General features: G+C 55.7%; 1 protein-coding gene across 1 annotated transcript in view; it reads left to right on the top strand.

Moving 5' to 3' along the window:
- The window catches only part of DGLUCY (D-glutamate cyclase), a 66777-nt gene that overhangs the window by 13775 nt on the left and 36091 nt on the right, over positions 1–16911 (top strand). The window contains exon 2 of the mRNA XM_012933133.2: positions 13234–13365. Coding sequence (XP_012788587.2) covers positions 13263–13365 — 103 coding nt within the window. The 5' untranslated portion in view covers positions 13234–13262. The remainder of the gene's footprint in view (positions 1–13233; positions 13366–16911) is intronic.

Here is a 16911-nt window from a genome sequence, read left to right as displayed (position 1 = left end):
TGAGCGTCTGCCCTGAGGTCTACATTTATGCCCTGGAGGCTCCTAAGTCTTTTTTTTTTTTTTTTTTTTTTGCTTTTTGGGTCACACCCAGCGATGCTCAGGGGTTACTCCTGGCTCTGCACTCAGGAATTACTCCTGGCGGTGCTCAGGGGACCATATGGGATGCTGGGAATCGAACCTGGGTCGGCCGCGTGCAAGGCAAATGCCCTACCCGCTGTGCTATCCCTCCAGCCCCCACCTAAGTCTTTTTGATTCTAGGTATTCTCAAAAAAAAGAACATTAATGCATATTGGGTGCTTGCTGTGTACCAAGTAACACTGCACAGAGATGATTTTGTTTCTTCCTTATAATTACCCATGAACACTGTGTTCCTCGGCTGTTTGGTATTCTCTGTTATAGGTAGTGAAACTGGGACCCGAAAGAGTTACGTACTCTGCCCAAAGCCACAGGTAGCAGATAGTAGGACTGGAGCTTAGAATTAAGTCTGACTTTGGCTGACTCTACTTATTTGGATATGGAGGGTGGGGGTGGAGGCGGGTTTAGGCCCTCACCTGGTAGTGCTTGGGGTGATTCCTGGCTCTACCCTTGAAAGTTGCTCCTTTGAGATGCTCAGAAAACCAGGGAGTGCTGGTGATGAAACCAGGGTCAGCGCAGTCAAGCCAAATGTCTTCACCCTCGTGCCGTCTCTCCTGTCTGGATTCCAACCGCCTGTAGAGTTTCATGGAGTGGGAATTGTATAGAACCTAGATTCATGTCCTTAACAAATCCTCGTGCCACCTGGTGCCCTGGGACCACTGCCTGCCACCGATAGAGATAGGACCACTTCTGAGGCATGTAACTGACCACAGGGTATAACTGGACGGTGGAACCAAGGCTGAGCCTTCCTCCGTCTCTGACCAGGGAGGAGACGTGAGGGGTGAAAAGGTTCGAGGCATCTCAGCCCTTCTTTCCCCAGGCTTCCCACCCCAGCCCCCCACCTAAGCCCCAAGAAAAGTCCAGCTTCATGAAGTTCACCTAAAGAGGTAAAACATTCTCCCTTGCTGGGGCTGGAGTGATAGCACAGCGGGTAGGGCATTTGCCTTGCATGCGGCCGACCCGGGTTCGATTGCCAGCATCCCATATGGTCCCCTGAGCACCGCCAGGGGTAATTCCTGAGTGCAGAGCCAGGAGTAGCCCCTGTGCATCGCCAGGTGTGACTCAAAAAGCAAAAAAAAAAAAAAAAGCACATTCTCCCTTGCTGACAAAGAGCCCAGCACTGGCCTAGTAGTGACCACAGAGAGACTCAGGCCACTCTTGCATCCTGGTTGCAGGTGCACCCGGAGCCACCCTGTGGCCCCTTTCCTCTCCGTAGTACGTCACACCCAGGGCTCAGGGTCAGAGCTGGAACTGTTTTGGGCTTGCTGGGCAGAGCCACCAGGGGAAGGCTCAGGGGGTACAGCACAGCAGTGTGGCCTGGGGCCGGGGCCTGGGACCTCCCAGTTCTCCAGTCACGAATCTCTGGCAAAGAATGGGTCGGAAGCTTCTTCCCAGCAGGCAGCCCAGGTTTTCTTAAACTTCCGTGACTGGCTTGGCCGTCCCCCAGGGCGCAAGAGCAGGGCTGGGGACCGACAGACAGGAGGAAGGTCTCCAAGAAGCCACAGTGCTGCTGCCATCGCAGTTTCCTTGGACACAGAAGGGACAATGGGGCACATGTAGGCACAGAGGCTTACCCAGGAGGGTCCACGGAGTAGGGAGAGCTGGCCTCTGAGCAGGGCTCTTGCTCTTTCCATGAAACTAGGGCCAAAGGGGGACTGTCCCTGCATGTGTTACCCCCAGAAAGAGTCATGATTTTCAGTCCAAACAGGATCCACTCACAACCCTGGCCAAAGGCCACTTGCCTTTGGGTCCAACAACAACAAACAAGACAATGAACCATTTTGGAAAAAGTGAGATGAATGTATGTTAACTGCTTAACCCCTTGCCTGACAACTTTCTAAAGAACTCAGCGGACCGCTGGGCACTGTCGGGTGCCTGGGTCCCTGTGTTTCTTTGGCCATCTGGTAGCAAACACTTCTCAAAGGAACTGCAAGGCAGTCACATTGGGGAGGGAAAGTGGCTCTGGAATGGTTTCAAACGTGCCTGATCTCTGAAATGTAGAGTCTACCTGGAGACTTATTGCCCGCACGGCAGAGCCTGGCAAGCTCCCCGTGGCATATTCGATATGCCAAAAACAGTAACAACAAGTCTCACAATGGAGACATTACTGGTGCCCGCTCGAGCAAATCAATGAACAACGGGATGACAGTGCTACACTGCTACGGTGGAGAATTTATTAATCGGACTAGGGGACTAAAGAATTTTAAGTTCAGAATAGAAGTCAAATCTTATTAATAGCTCGGAGAGCCCAGCAAGCTACCAAGAGTATCCCACCCGCATGGCAGAGCCTGGCAAGCTCCCCGTGGCGTATTGGATATGCCAAAAACAGTAACAACAAGTCTCACAATGAGAGACGTTACTGGTGCCCGCTCGAACAAATTGATGAGCAGTGGGATGACAGTGACAGTGACAGGGCCAGAGACACAGCTCTGTGGGTTGGAGCGCATGCTTTGTGTGTGGAAGGTCTGGACTCTGTCCCACATGGTCCCCCACATGCCACCCAGGGTCACCCCAAGCAACAAGACAGTATTCTTATTCTATGCCCAAGCATTGCAGGGTACGGCCCCCAAACAAAGACAAACCATAAATAAAAATCATATTCTTAGGCTACATACACAAGGGTCCTCACGTCTAGTCCAGCTCGTCCACCTACCTTAGGACACGTAGCCTTGGAGATGGGTGACTCTGCATTGTTGGGACCTCACTAACCTCACGGGGAAACGGAGTCACTGCTGATTTCAAAGGTTACCGTTAAGACGGAAATATGGTGGTGGTCGTGGTGGGGGGGTCACACTTGCTGTGGGGCCAAGAGTGCAGGGAGTCACAGTGGTGAGGGGGTGGGGGTCGGGATCAAACCCGGGGCCCTCACACGTGCAGGCATTTGCTGCTGGCCTGGGTCTCCATGCTCGGGTTTGTTTGGGCCACATCCAGCAGTGCTCAGCACTCGGGGATCACTCCAAGGGGTACTTGAGGGATCACAAGGGATGCTGGGATTTGAGCGTATCGACCGTGTGCAAGGTAAGCACCCATCTCTTCAGCCTGACTTTCTTTTTTAACACAGAACTTTCAAGGTTTCTCAGCATTTTATTTTATATACTTTTGGTGTTTTATTATTTTTTATTACTAGGGGCCTCACCTGGCCATGCTCAGAGGCCCTTCCCAGCAGGTTGCGTGGGGAGCCATGCAGTGCTGGGGTTCCAACACGGGCCTCCCACACACGTAGCATGAGCACTAAACTTGAGCAACCTCCCAGGCCAGAGGCACGAGGGGCGAGGAGAATCAGGGATTCGAACTTGGTGGACTTTGAGGTTGAGCTCTGAGTACGATGGGACCCAGAAACAAGAAGGGGGATGCTGTGGGTGCTTGTTACTATGAAGTTCTCCAATACCCCCAGTACCCCCGTGAATGAGCTTAAAGACGCACAGGATGTAGGTACTCAGTGGGGAGGGAAGTCAGGTCTGCAGCTTGATCTGGATGCGAGTGTCTCAGGGTCCCCAGCTATTGCTCTGGGCAGGACTTGCCTACTCCCCCCCACTCCCCTACACACACACACACACACACACACACACACACACACACACACACACACACACACACACACACACACACACACACACACACACCGCCCCCATTCTTCCTGAGTGTGTGGCCTCAGGGTTGCTTTTGCTGGGGACAATGGCAGGGCAAGACTCACTTCGATGGCCCCTGCTGACCTCTGACCCCGTTTTCAGGAAGAGGCCCACGAGTCTCTCTGATTGAACCAACCTAGACCTCATGAACCAATCCCAGCACGCAGGAGGGTGGAATTCTGGGCTTGGCTTAGATTTGGTCTGAAGGAGAAGTTTGTTTGGGTTTGATTTGATTTAAGATTTTTTTATTTATTTATTTTGCTTTTTGGGTCACACCTGGCGATGCACAGGGGTACACCTGGTGCTCAGGGGACCATATGGGATGCTGGGAATTGAACTGGGCAAACGCCCTACCCGCTGTATTATCGCTCTAGCTCCTAAGATTTGTTTTTGTCTGTTTGTTTGATTGATTGATTTTTGGATCACACCGGTGATGCTCAGGGGTTGCTCCTGACTCTGCACTCTGGAATTACTCCTGGTGGTACTTGGGGGACCATATGAGATGCAGGGAATCTAACCTGGATTGGCAGTATGCAAGGCAAATGCCTTACTGCTGTATTATCTCTCCAGTCCAGGGAGAAGTTTAGTTTTATTTAATTTTTATAAAGTAGTTCACAATACTTGATTACAGTTAATATTCAAACACCAATCCCACCACCATTACACCATCCCACCACCATCTTCCAGATGTTTCCATCCTGAATCCCAACCCCTGCCCCAAAGCAGAACCGAAATAATTTATTTTGTATTGTTTGTTATGAAAAACCGCTGAAAATGCTCCAAAAAACCTTTCCTTAGGAGAGAGTGTGTGAAGATTGTTGCGTTTCACCCAGGGGCCATTAAGCCCTTCTATAAGAGATTACTAATATGTTGTTAAGGGTTGAGACTTGTGTGCTTTAGATAGATAGATAGATAGATAGATAGATAGATAGATAGATAGATAGATAGATAGATAGCACGGCACTGTAGCACTGTCGCACTGTCGTCCTATTGTTCATAGATTTGCTCAAGTGGACACCAGTAACGTCTCCATTATGAGACTTGTTGTTACTGTTTTTGCCATATCAAATACGTCACGCGTAGCTTGCCAGGCTCTGCCGTGTGGGGGATAGATGAACAGATAGATCTATATCTATCTATCTCTATATCTGTAAAAATGTTTCCCCCTAAGATTGGTTGCCTTCTACTTTAAACCCCATCAAGTGTGGTACGCTACTCTTGTTTAAAGTAGGGCTGGAGGGACAGCACAGCAGGTAGGGTGTTTGTCTTGCACGAGGCCAACCCAGGTTAGATTCCTCCGTCCCTCTCAGAGAGCCCGGCAAGCTACCGAGAGTATCCCACCCACACAGCAGAGCCTGGCAAGCTCCCTGTGGCACATTCGATATGCCAAAAACAGTAACAACAAGTCTCACAATGGAGACGTTACTGGTGCCCGCTCGAGCAAATCAATGAACAATGGGACGACAGTGAGAGTGACAGTGATTCTTGGAGTCGGGGTGGTGTGAGGTGTGGGATGTCGCACGGCTGCTTGTCCAGGAATATGTTCACTCGTGGGTGAGGCTCTTTCTGCCTGAGCGTGTGCAGAGCGGCCATGAGCCTGGCTGCAGTTGAGTTCTGGAGGTTTACGGCTGCCAGGGCTGGGTCCCTTGGGGGGGTTGGCGGGGCCTTATCTGTCCCCCCCGGGGTTGCCCCGAATGAAACAGCCTGACACGGGGACTGGCAGCATAGCTATGGCATGTCCCTTGGAGAAGATTTTTTAATGCTCATCTCCCTCAAATGACACTGGGCAGCCCCCGGGCTGGAGGGGGAGTCTGGCGGGATGACGGTCAAAAGTCAGGTCGTAGGGAAACTGCTTTTACCCAACCCGGGAAGCGGTGCGTGAGAGCGTGCTGGCAGAGCGGGGACCTTCTGGAGCACTGATGGGTGGGACCCGGGGCAGCGAGGGTGCGAGGGGTCCCGGGACAGGGAGCCTTGAGAGCCACAGTTTCGAGGCAGCACTTCCAACACCACCTGCAGGTCCAGGCTCTGGCCCATTTCCTTCTTTTTTTTTTTTTTTTTTTGCTTTTGGGTCTCACCCGGCGATGCACAGGGGTCACTCCTGGCTCTGCACTCAGGATTCATCCCTCACGGTGCTCAGGGGACCCTATGGGATGCTGGGAATCGAACCCGGGTCGGCCGCGTGCAAGGTAAACGCCCTCCCCGCTGTGCTATCACTCTGCCCCTGGCCCATTTCCTTGTATCGTGAAGACAGGACCCTCATCCCCAAGGCAGGGGTCTGCCCTGCAGGCCAAGGCAGGCTTCCATGCAGGGCCCTAGAAGGGAGACGTGAGCCCCTACCCCCGCCCCACCATCTCGGGCTGCTCAAGCCCAAAGCCCCCTATTGGGGAGTTTTGTGAGTCTCCACCACTCCCAGAATTCCAGTCTGGCAGGAACGTCGGGACAAGCAGCGGGCTGGCTGGTCAGAGCACGTCAGCATTGCTGACCCCAGCTTCCGGGCCCTTGCCTCGTGCCCAGGGACACAGATGGGGGTAGGGGTTGTGCGTGACCGGGGGCCCTGCTGGGACAGAGGGCAGAAAGCCAGGCCTGGGAGAAGCCGAGCTTTCAGCTCCTCATCCTCCGTGTCCCTCTCTCCCAGCAACCTTGAGCACTGGGAGCAGAGTCTCCTTGAACGGTGACAAAGCTCCTGCATGGCGAGGCAGCCGGTGCTGCTGATGCTTTGCTCGAGGGGCAGCTCGTCAGGAGCCGTGAGGGCTCAGCAAGGGGCTGAGCGAGGAGCGCGAGTTCTCACATCCCCGCTGTGCCGAGCAGTACACAGAAGCTCCCGGCCAGGGCTGACACCGCCTCAGTGTGGCTCCGGAGACGCCCGCGTGCAGCCGTGAGCAGGGCCCGGGGCTCGATGCTGCAGGGAAGCCCGTGGGACAGCCTCTGGCCCTGAAGTCCGTTTCCCATCTGTCCTCATAAGCATTCGTAACGCACTTCGCTGGGCCCAGAAGGGCCCCTCTGCCCCGATGTCCCCTTCCCCAAACGCCTCCTCACAGGTCACCTTCTCTATATTATTATTATTATTATTATTATTATTATTATTATTATTGGGCTAGAGTGATAGCACAGCAGTAGGGCGTTCGCCTTTCACGCAGCCAACCCGAGTTCGATTCCTCCGCCCCTCTCGGAGAGCCCGGCAAGCTACCGAGAGTATCGAGCCCGAGAGGCAGAGCCTGGCAAGCTCCCCGTGCGTATTGGATATGCCAAAAACAGTAACAATAAGTCTCTCAATGAGAGACGTTACTGGTGCCCGCTCGAACAAATCGATGAGCAATGGGATGACAGTGATGATGATGATGATGATGATGATGATGATGATGATGATGATGATTATGGCTTTTTGGGTCACACCCGGCGATGCACAGGGTTTACTCCTGGCTCTGCACTCAGGAATCACTCCTGGCATTGCTCAGGGGACCATATGGGATGCTGGGAATCGAACCCGGGTCGGCCATGTGCAAGGCAAACGCCCTACCGCTGTGCTATTGCTCCAGCCCCCAGGTCACCGTCCTCCCGAGTCCCTGAACAGAACCACTTTCACTTTCCCTCCGAGTGTTCTACCTGGAGCGGGGGGAACTCGTGGAACATCCTGGAACTTCACGTGGCTCCTGCCCTGAGCATGCTGCTGTGGGAGAAGCTCTGTCTCGGGGGTTTGGTTTTCATGCAGGGGCCACGCCAGTGGTGCTGAGGACTCAGTCCTGGTTCTGTGCTCAGGGAACACTCCTGAGTGCTCAGGGCACCCTTCGGGGTGTCGGGGCCCGTGATGGGCCACGTGCAAGGCCGCTGCCTCCCTCCTGGACTCTCCCTCTGGCCCGCGCCTCGCCCTTGGCACGGCCACTCTCACCAGACGCGGGCCCCGGGCTCGGGAAAGGCCACGTGAGGATGCGACGGTGCCCCGGCAGCTCGCACGGAGGGCGCCCGGGTGGAGCAGGCTGCCCCTCCCCCACTTCTCCACGTTCTGTTTTTAGCCTGTTTTTCAGAGCGAGCAGGTGCCATGGTGATGGGTACCATAGAAATAGATGCTGCCCGCCGTTCCCATGGAGACAGGCTCCCAGGCAGGGGAGCCCCGGAGTGACTGGGTTACGCTGTGGCCCAAGGCAGGACCCCGAGAGGCCCCAAGCCCGTGGACTGTGCAGCTCCAGAGCGGCCACATGTCAGAGGGGCCCCGAGGGTTCTTGGCTGCTACACCAGACCTGCCCGGGGTTCTTGATGAAGGCCCTCCAAGGGACCCCCAGATCCGTCTCTCTGAGTGCTCCCCGGGAACTCGCCGGAGCTTTGCCATCATCCAGCACAGGGTCCTGATGGCCAGCAGTGGGCTCCGTGCTCACCCCTCAGTGCTCCTGCCCACCCGCGCCAGGACCCTTTGCCCATCACGCTGGTGGACAGCTGTGGCCGGGAGCGGGTGGGGAGGTGGGACAGAGATGTGGACGGACACTGAGTTCCCGAAGGTCAGGTGGACCTCGGAGATGGGGCCTGAGGGGGGGTCTCGGAGAAGCTCAGCCGAAAGGTAGAGCCAGAAAGGCGTCCGCATCTGACACCAGCTTGGTGACCCCTGAGGCAGGACAGATGGGGTCCTGGGGCCCGATGTTGCTAGGTGGTTCTAATAAAGTGCTGGACCTTGGTCCTGGCCGGTCCTAAACCTCTCCGTAGCCATGTTGGCATAGCCACAGAGAGGAACAGACGTGACCGGCCTCAGCTTCACTCACCCGGATTTGGATTCATTGTTGTATGTCTGTGCTCTGAAACAAGGTGTGTGTGTGTGTGTGTGTGTGTGTGTGTGTGTGTGTGTGTGTGTGTGTGTGCGTGAGCCCTTTAAACCTGCCTGTAGGGGCTTGGGAGACAGCTCAGACATCAGGATGCCTTGCATGCACCGGACCCGACTCTGAACCTGGTGCTACATGGTGCCCTGGGCACTACCGGGTATGGCCCTGGAGCCTCCCGGGCACTGAGCAGCACCGTGTCCTTGGGCCCAAACATTGAACTGTCAGGCCTGGGTGACTGAGTATGGACGGCAGGGTCCCTAGGACCCCTAAGCACAGCCCTTTCCCCACAAACACACAAAATAATAAGTTTCAGAAATGTGGAGTGGGGTACACCTCACCATGCTCGGGGCTCTGTGCTCAGGAATCACTCCTGGTGGTGCTCAGAGAATCCTATGCTAAGTCAGAGCTGGAACTGGGGCAGACCACGTGCCAGGCAAACGCCCTGACCCCCCAGCTATCTCTCTGGCTCCAAGCAAAAGAAAGGTACCTATCTTCTATCAACCCTAATCGATACAGAGGGTTAAAGCTCTGTCGGGTCAGAAGGCTCAGAGCACTTCCCAAAGTAGCCCTGGCTGTGAACTTGGTTCTGTTCTGAGACCAGAACCTTCCAATTCTAAGAACCAACCACGGAGAGTTTGTTTTATTCCGGACCCCACACAGGAGAAGAAGGGGCAGAAACTTTAATAATCTATGCCACCATCAATTCCTCAATAACTGCTACCTCGTTACAGATTAGAAAAACCCTAGATAGTACAGTGGGTAGGACATTTGCTTTGCGTGGGGCTGACCTGGGTTGGATTCCTGGTCCCAGGAGACCACCAGGAGTGATTCTTTAAGCACAGAGCCAGGAGTAAGCCCCAAGCATCGCTGTGTGTGAGCCAAAAACATACAAACAAAAGCCAAAAAAATTAAAAAAAAAAACTCTCTCCTGACTTGCACTGAGAGTGAGAGTCCGTGGAATTGAGAGGCTTGGCTGGTCCATTTGGGGGCATGGCAGACAGCACCTCCTTTTCTCGCTATGGCCCTGCCACGGAGCACCAAAGTCTTCTCTAGCGTCTGACTCTCCGGGTTGGGGTCTCCTCACTTCAGGAACTCGGTCTCACAGAGCTGGGCAGACGCTCTGTGTTGAATCGGCAAACACTCACGCACCGACTCTACGGGCCAAGCACGGGGCCGTGGAAAGACCTTTTTCCTCTCCTGCCGCAGCTTCAAGCCTTGGCGTTCGGCCATCAGGCTGGATTGCTTGGTTGGGCCAAGTAACTAGAAGCAGATTTGCTTTGAAGAACGAGGCTCTCGTCGGTGCCATGACTCTGGAGGTTTCCACCGTCGCGTTTGGCAGCGTCTTCCCCATATTTTTACAGAATTGATGCCGGGCCATCAGCTGCAGCTACACAAAAACCCTTTCTCTAGATAAACACTTGTCCCTCGTGGTGGAAGCAGAAGCCAACCTTAGAGGGTATTTGATCACCCACTCAAGGCCCATGGCAGGGGGCTGGAGCAATAGCACAGCGGGTAGGGCATTTGCCTTGCACCCAGCCAACCCGGGTTCGATTCCCAGCATCCCATAGGGTACCCTGAGCACCGCCAGGGGTAATTCCTGAGTGCAGAGCCAGGAGTAACCCTTGAGCATCGCCAGGTTTGACCCAAAAAAGCCAAAAAAAAAAAAAAAACCCATGACAAACCTAGGGTCATTCTTCTTACCCCCAAATCTTTAATAGGACCTTTGCCATTTGTAGCACTGTAGTACTGTCGTCCCATTGTTCATCGATTTGCTTGAGCGGGCACCAGGAATGTCTCCCTTGTGAGACTCGTTACTGTTTTTGTCATATCGAATATGCCACGGGGAGCTTGCCTGCCAGGCTCTGCCATGCGGGCGCGTGGGTAAGGATCTAGAACAGGAAATTTGCTCCCTGAACCATTCCTTGGGGCACAGATACGCAGCCTAGTGTGCCCCGGCCCTGTTGCACCAACACTGCCCCGTCCAGCTCTGACACTTGTCCGACTCCCCAGTGAAACTTGACTCCCTATGACAGGCCAAGCACCGTCCGCTGTCACCTCTAGCCTGGGGACTACCTTTCCCCGTCTGCCTCTTTGGATCTGATGGTTCCAGGTACCTCACGCCAGCAGATTCTTGCTGCATCTGTCTTGTGATGAGATCATTTCACTGAGCCCAACGTCTTCAAGCTGTCCCAACGCTTCTGAGCCACCTTCCTTGGGGGACCACTACTCACATCCACACACACAGGGGCACACATATACACACACAGGGGCACACACACACACTACTCACTACCCCATGAACACATTTCTTTTTATTTTTTTGCTTTCTGGGTCACACCTGGTGATGCACCGGGGTTACTCCTGGCTCTGCACTCAGGAATTACCCCTGGCAGTGCTCAGGGAACCCTATGGGATGCTGGGAATCGAACCTGGGTCAGTGGCATGCAAGGCAAACGCCCTACCCGCTGTGCTATTGCTCCAGCCCCACAAACACATTTCTTATGCCATGATGCCGTATGGAGTTGCCCCCCACTGAGGCTAAAAGAACCCCACTTCTCCTGATCAGTCATGACAGCACAGAAGAGATCCCCTCACCCCTAGGACTCCGGCCCTCCACTCCGCCATAGCCCCCCACCTCCTCTGCTTTGCTGAATGACCTTGGGGTCCCATTGTTTAGAAAGGGTCGGGGGGAGGAGCAGCTGCCTGGACTGAAGACATTCGTTACGGACTCTTTGGCTCAGGGGAGCGTTTGTGTCTGACCCGTGAAACCACCACTAATGGTGACCGCCAGCATCTCCCCCAATCGTCAGTCCCTGTCATCCTGAGGGACTAAAGAATAAAATGTTCCTTAGAGAGAAAGGAATTAAATAGATCCACCCCAAGGCTACCTTCCTCCTTACCGCGTCTATTTTGCAAATCTGCCGTTGTATTTAGACTGCCACCAGCGACACTCTTGGCAAATATTGAGCAACTCCCACCCCAACACTGAATGAGCGGAGACACGGGCTGTGCATCTGCTTGTTCCAGTCTACCACTGTCGAGTGTAAGACTGTGTCTGGGGGGGAGGGGGGAGAGGTCTGCAGAAAGCAGAAGTTGGGGGGGGGGGGTCCCTGAATGCAGGAGACTCACTCTTCTCGGCTAAGCACAGCTTAAAGAAAACGGTCTGTGACTTCTCACCCTGGCCCCTAAAGCCCCCCTCCTGTGCGTGCTCAGGGAAGGTCCCTGCGGTCACCCCCTGCCTCCTGCTTGTCCCTGACTCCTTGGACAGTGGTGGCTAACAGGTGTCTGCCCGAGCTCTGTCGTTTCGGGGCCTTTGAAGCCAGCGCCCTTTCTCCCTCCAGATAGGAGGGGTCGGAGGGGTCTGGCCGCTGGCCCACACAATTATGGATGTGACCTTTGCTGGGCAGCCTGCGGCGGCGCTGGGCAGCCACACTCAGCGGGGACCGGGGGCCGCTGCCTCCTTGGCTTGGCCAAATGGTCAGGCGGCCAGGCGCTGGCCCTCCTCCCCGGCAGGCAGGCGCGGGCTTGGCCGGCCAGATGGATGGCGGACAGCCTCCATCCAGAGAGCCCAGCCTCGCCGGACCCTCGCCGTGTGACCAACCGTCCCTCCTCTGTGTCCCCAGGGCACTGGGTCTGCAGGCCTGGGCGAGCCCCCGAGGGCCGGCTCTCCCGATTCCGGGGCACGCTTTGAAAGGCAGTTTGTTAGCGATCTGACATCATCTCCGGCCCCTTGATGGACAGCGCTGTTAATTACAGAAGCTCAAACATACAGTGCTCCCACCGCAGCGAACGCCCTCCTTCCGCGGCTGTCTCCTTTCCCCGCTGTCTCTCATCGCTTCTTTTTTTTTTGCTTTTTGGGTCACACCCAGTGATGCTCAGGGGTTACTCCTGGCTCTGCACTCAGGAATCACCCCTGGCCATGCTCAGGGGATCATGTGGGATGCTGGGAATCGAACCTGGGTCGGCCGGGTGCAAGGTAAACGCCCTCCCCGCTGTGCTATCACTCCAGCCCTCTCATCGCTTCTTAAATTTAGTTATTTACTGGTTTTTGGACCTCACCTGGCAAAAGCTCAGAGCTTACTCCTGACTCTGTGCTCAGGAATTACTCCTGGCAGGTTCAGGGGCCTATAGGAGGGGCCAGAGATCAAATCCAGGTCATCTGCATAATAAGTCAAGGGCTCTAGGGGGCTGCAGCAATAGCACAGCGGGTAGGGCGTTTGCCTTGCACACGGCCTACCCAGGTTCGATTCCCAGCGTCCCATATGGTCCCCTGAGCACCGCCAGGGGTAATTCCTGAGTGCAGAGCCAGGAGTAACCCCTGTGCATCACCGGGTGTGACCCAAAAAAGAAAAAAAAAAAAAGTCAAGGGCTCTACCCACTGTACTATCTCTTTGGCCCCTACATTCAGGAAATTTTGGAATGCAGAGACATCCAGGCGGATACTTGGATGTCAAGCACACGCCTTGCATGTATGAGCCCTGGGTTCGATCCCTGGCACCAAGTGAAAAGAGAAGCGCAGAGAAATGGAGATATTAGGGGCCAGGGAGAGAGCTTGGTGCTGTGACGCCCCTCGGGGCAGGCAGGCCCAGGAACCTCCCGGGAGGAGGCTGGCCTCTCCCTCTGACTCTGCGCCTCTGACCGATCCCCTCTGTCTCCTTCCCCAGATTCTCGGTACCCGCTCGAGCATGGCACGATGCCCCTCACGTGGGCCCTAGGATCTCGCATCTCCCCTGCCCTGTGGAGCCTGATTCCACGCAAGACGCCAAGTGTCAGGATCCTGTCCCACATGGCTGGCGGTGAGTCAGGAGGGCCATGTTCAAAAGCAAATACTGACCCGCCCCCCCCCCAAGAAATGCTAGCTGTGGGGGGGCACTGGGGGCGCCCTGGGACCTGTAGCTTCTGCAGAAGAGGAAGAGCGGAAGAGGAAGAGGAAGAGTGGCTGCACCCCTGCCTGGCTTCCTGGGGCCCGGCACTGGCCTCACACTCCAGCTCCCGAGGAGAGCCACCCAAGGGGGAGGGAGGGGGTGTCCTTCCCAGAAAGTGTCCCCGGTCACTCTCCACTTTATTCCGACAGAGGTCAAGCCTCCCTCTCTTGGATGGGTCTTATTTTCTGGGTGGCCATGATCCCCCCCACTGTCTCTCTAAAAAAAGAAAAATAGATATCCAAACTGCCCCTAAAAAGTCACCCAGCAAAAATGTCATGGAGAAATTTTTTTTTCTTTTTGGGTCACACCCGGCAATGCTCAGGGGTCACTCCTGGCTCATGCACTCAGGAATTCCTCCTGGCGGTGCTCAGGGGGGCCCTATGGGATGCTGGGAATCAAACCCGGGTCGATGGCGTGCAAGGCAAACGCCCTCCCCGCTGTGCTATCACCTCCAACCACATCATAGTGAACATGAAGGCGGCCTTTCTGCCTCAGAGGGGTGCTCCAGAGGGGAGGGCAGACGCCCCGCCTCAGAGCAGACCCACATTTATCTATTGTTGCAAAAAATGCCCCCCAACTCCATGGCTTGAACCTAATTCCAAGGTGAATGCGCATAATTCTGGGTTGGTGGCTGGGCCAGGCTCTCCGCAGTACCAGACCGTCCCAGTGACCATCCCCTCTGGGAGCACCCCCTGGGGTGGGCTGGCCCGAGATTCCCCTTCTAGGTGCCCCCTGCCGTGGTTGTCAAACTTCACCCAGGGGTTGCGGATATGATTCCATGGTCAAGCGCATATTTTGCAGATATGGGACCCTGGGTTCCATTCTTACACCATCCCCCCCAAACACCCACCTCTCTGTAGAGACTTTGCGAGAGAGTATTCCAGCAGCCTGGGACCCCAGGCACCAGCAAGTTCAGGCCTCGGCTCACTTTTTTTTTTTTAATTTTTGCACCTCATTCGGTGACGCTTAAGGGTTTCCTCCTGGCTCTGTGCCCAGGGGACTGTACGGGGTGCATTGAACCCCGGTTGGCTGCGTGCCAGGCATGAGCCCGACCCACTGTACTGTACTCTTGCTCCAGCCCCACCTCTGTTCACTTTTCATCCGTCTCCTAATGTTGCCCATCAACCGGGCAAGGCACGAGGTCCAGGCAGACCCAGTTGGACAAACGAGGCCATGGGGCGTCTCTGGGGTATGGACAGAGGGAGATACGCTGACAGAGACCCCAGGCCCACAGTCAGCCACGCTGGGGGATGCAATGGAGACACCAGAGGTGCTGCTAAAACCAGCTTAACCCCAGGGCCCCCACTGTTTGCACAACACGTGGGGAGACCCGAGAGGGGGCGGCCGAGCCAGCTCCTGGCAGGGCTTTCCTACATGAGGGGCGAAGGGCGTTTCCCCGCCCAGCCTCCTCTGGAACCCGTCAGGAGCCACGCTCACCTCCTGCGACAACGGTCAGCCAGGTCGAGCTTCGGGTTCATCGTAGCGCTACGCAGGAGAGAGGGCGGGGTGGGGGGCGGGGGGGCTTGCCTTGGGACTCGGGGACGCAGAAGACCCCGCGTGGCAGCTCTGCAGGAACGGCGGCAGCCGTGTCACGGACGGACGGAGCCTGCGAGCCCAGGGAATGCTCCCACCCCCACCCCCTGCAGAACCACGCGGCCGAGCCCTCAATTCTGACTCCTAGGGCTAACGGCGGGGACGGAGGTGGGAAGGAGCGGCACAGCGGCCCCCGGGGCCCCCTGAAGCTCACCTCATTAAAAAGCGAACATCGCTGCTTGGTGCACATCATTGCACCCTGGTTTAGGGTATGGAAGACCCAGTCTGCTCTGCCATCAGCTTAGGAGGTAGAAGGGGGTGTCTGGTGAAGGGGGGCGGGCCTTGGGGCTCACTGGGGACCCTCCCCTCTGGCTAGGAATCTCTTCTTTTTTTTTTTTTTTTCAGAGATGAGCTGGCGGGGAGCTCTGAGCTGCCGTCAGCTTCCTTGGCCGTTTGGCAGCTGGGCCGCCTGGCTTGACCTCATTTTGCAAGGCTTTGCAGCCTTGGCAGCTCGGAGGGCTTTGGGATAATGAGTTCCGGGCACGGCTCTGAGAGTGGGGACCAGGCCCGCACGGCTCCCCAGCAGACGGTGGCCGCTGCCCCCCCCATATCAGCCCCCAGAAGGAAGGCGCTGGAGGAGGAACCCCCGGCCTCATTGCAGTCTCCCCGGCACCCCATAGCCCTGAAACGGCAGGACAGACTCTCGGCAAGCACCTGTCCCAGGCTGGCGCCCGACTGTGCCACACGCCCTCGTGTGAGCCTGCGGTAGCCCCTGCTTCCTCCAGGGCCTCATTCTCAGCTTCTGTCCATCCCAGGCGATCATACTTGTTTTTTGGGGTCACACCCAGCAATGCTCAGAGGTTCACTCCTGGCTCTGCACTCAGGAATTACTCCTGGCGGAGCCACCAGGCAGAGACCACTGGCACTGCCACTTCAGAAGCTGCCTGTGTTAACGGAAGCTGAGAGTGTGTCCGCCTGCACGCCTGGCACTCGCACACACCACGGACACGCGCGCACACGGACTCCAAAGCGCGGGGACTGGAACGTGCAAGGCGTGGGGAGCAGGAAGCTGTCGCTTTGTGTGACGCTGACCCCAGTTCACTCTCTGGTGCCATAGAGAGTCTCCCCCACCCACCCAAGCATGGCTGGGGGTGATCCCTGAGCACAGAGCCAGGAGTGAAGGCTGAACACCACCAAGTGTGGCTCCAAAGCCAGAAAAATAAATGCGTTGAAAATAAAAAGCGGGGGGGGGGGGAGTCCGGAGCGATAGTGCAGCGGGTACAGCGTCTGCCTTGCACTCGGGCGACCTGGGTTCAATCCTCAGCATCCCATAGGGCGCCCCAAGTACTACCAAGAGTGATTCCTGAGTGCAGAGCCAGGAACCCCTGAGCATCACCGGGTGTGGCCCAAAAAACAAAATGAATAAATAAATAAATATTTTTAAAGAATCACTTGTATCACTTGTCAGCAAATCTTCAGTTTGCTCGAGCGGGCGCCAGTAATGCCAGAAAAGAAAAAAAAATGAAAAGGGGACCAGCCTGCCAGGAGGGATCCCTGAGTGCAGAGTCAGGGAACTTCTGGGTGTGGCCCCCAAAACCGTCAATAAATAAACAGGGAGGCCCGAGTGATAGTACAGCAGGTTTGATCCCCAGCACCCCACATGGTCCCCTGGGCCCCTTAGGAGTGTTCCCTGAGCAAAGAGCCAGGAGAAAAGCCCTGAGCACCCCCGAGCACCCCAAAACCAACCTGAATAAATAGATAGATAAAAACAAACAAAATGCACATGGTGATCTCGTTTGGGAAGACCCCCAGACTGCCGGCCACTCGCCTTCCCACTGTGGTAGGATTGGGTTAGACGCTATGGATGTAAGTTTACCTGGCGGC

Source organism: Sorex araneus, chromosome 3, assembly GCF_027595985.1.
Source record: "Sorex araneus isolate mSorAra2 chromosome 3, mSorAra2.pri, whole genome shotgun sequence".
Classification (NCBI taxonomy): Eukaryota; Metazoa; Chordata; class Mammalia; order Eulipotyphla; family Soricidae; genus Sorex; species Sorex araneus.
Note: the sequence above shows the minus strand (reverse complement) of the source record. Positions and strands in the feature narration are given on the sequence as shown.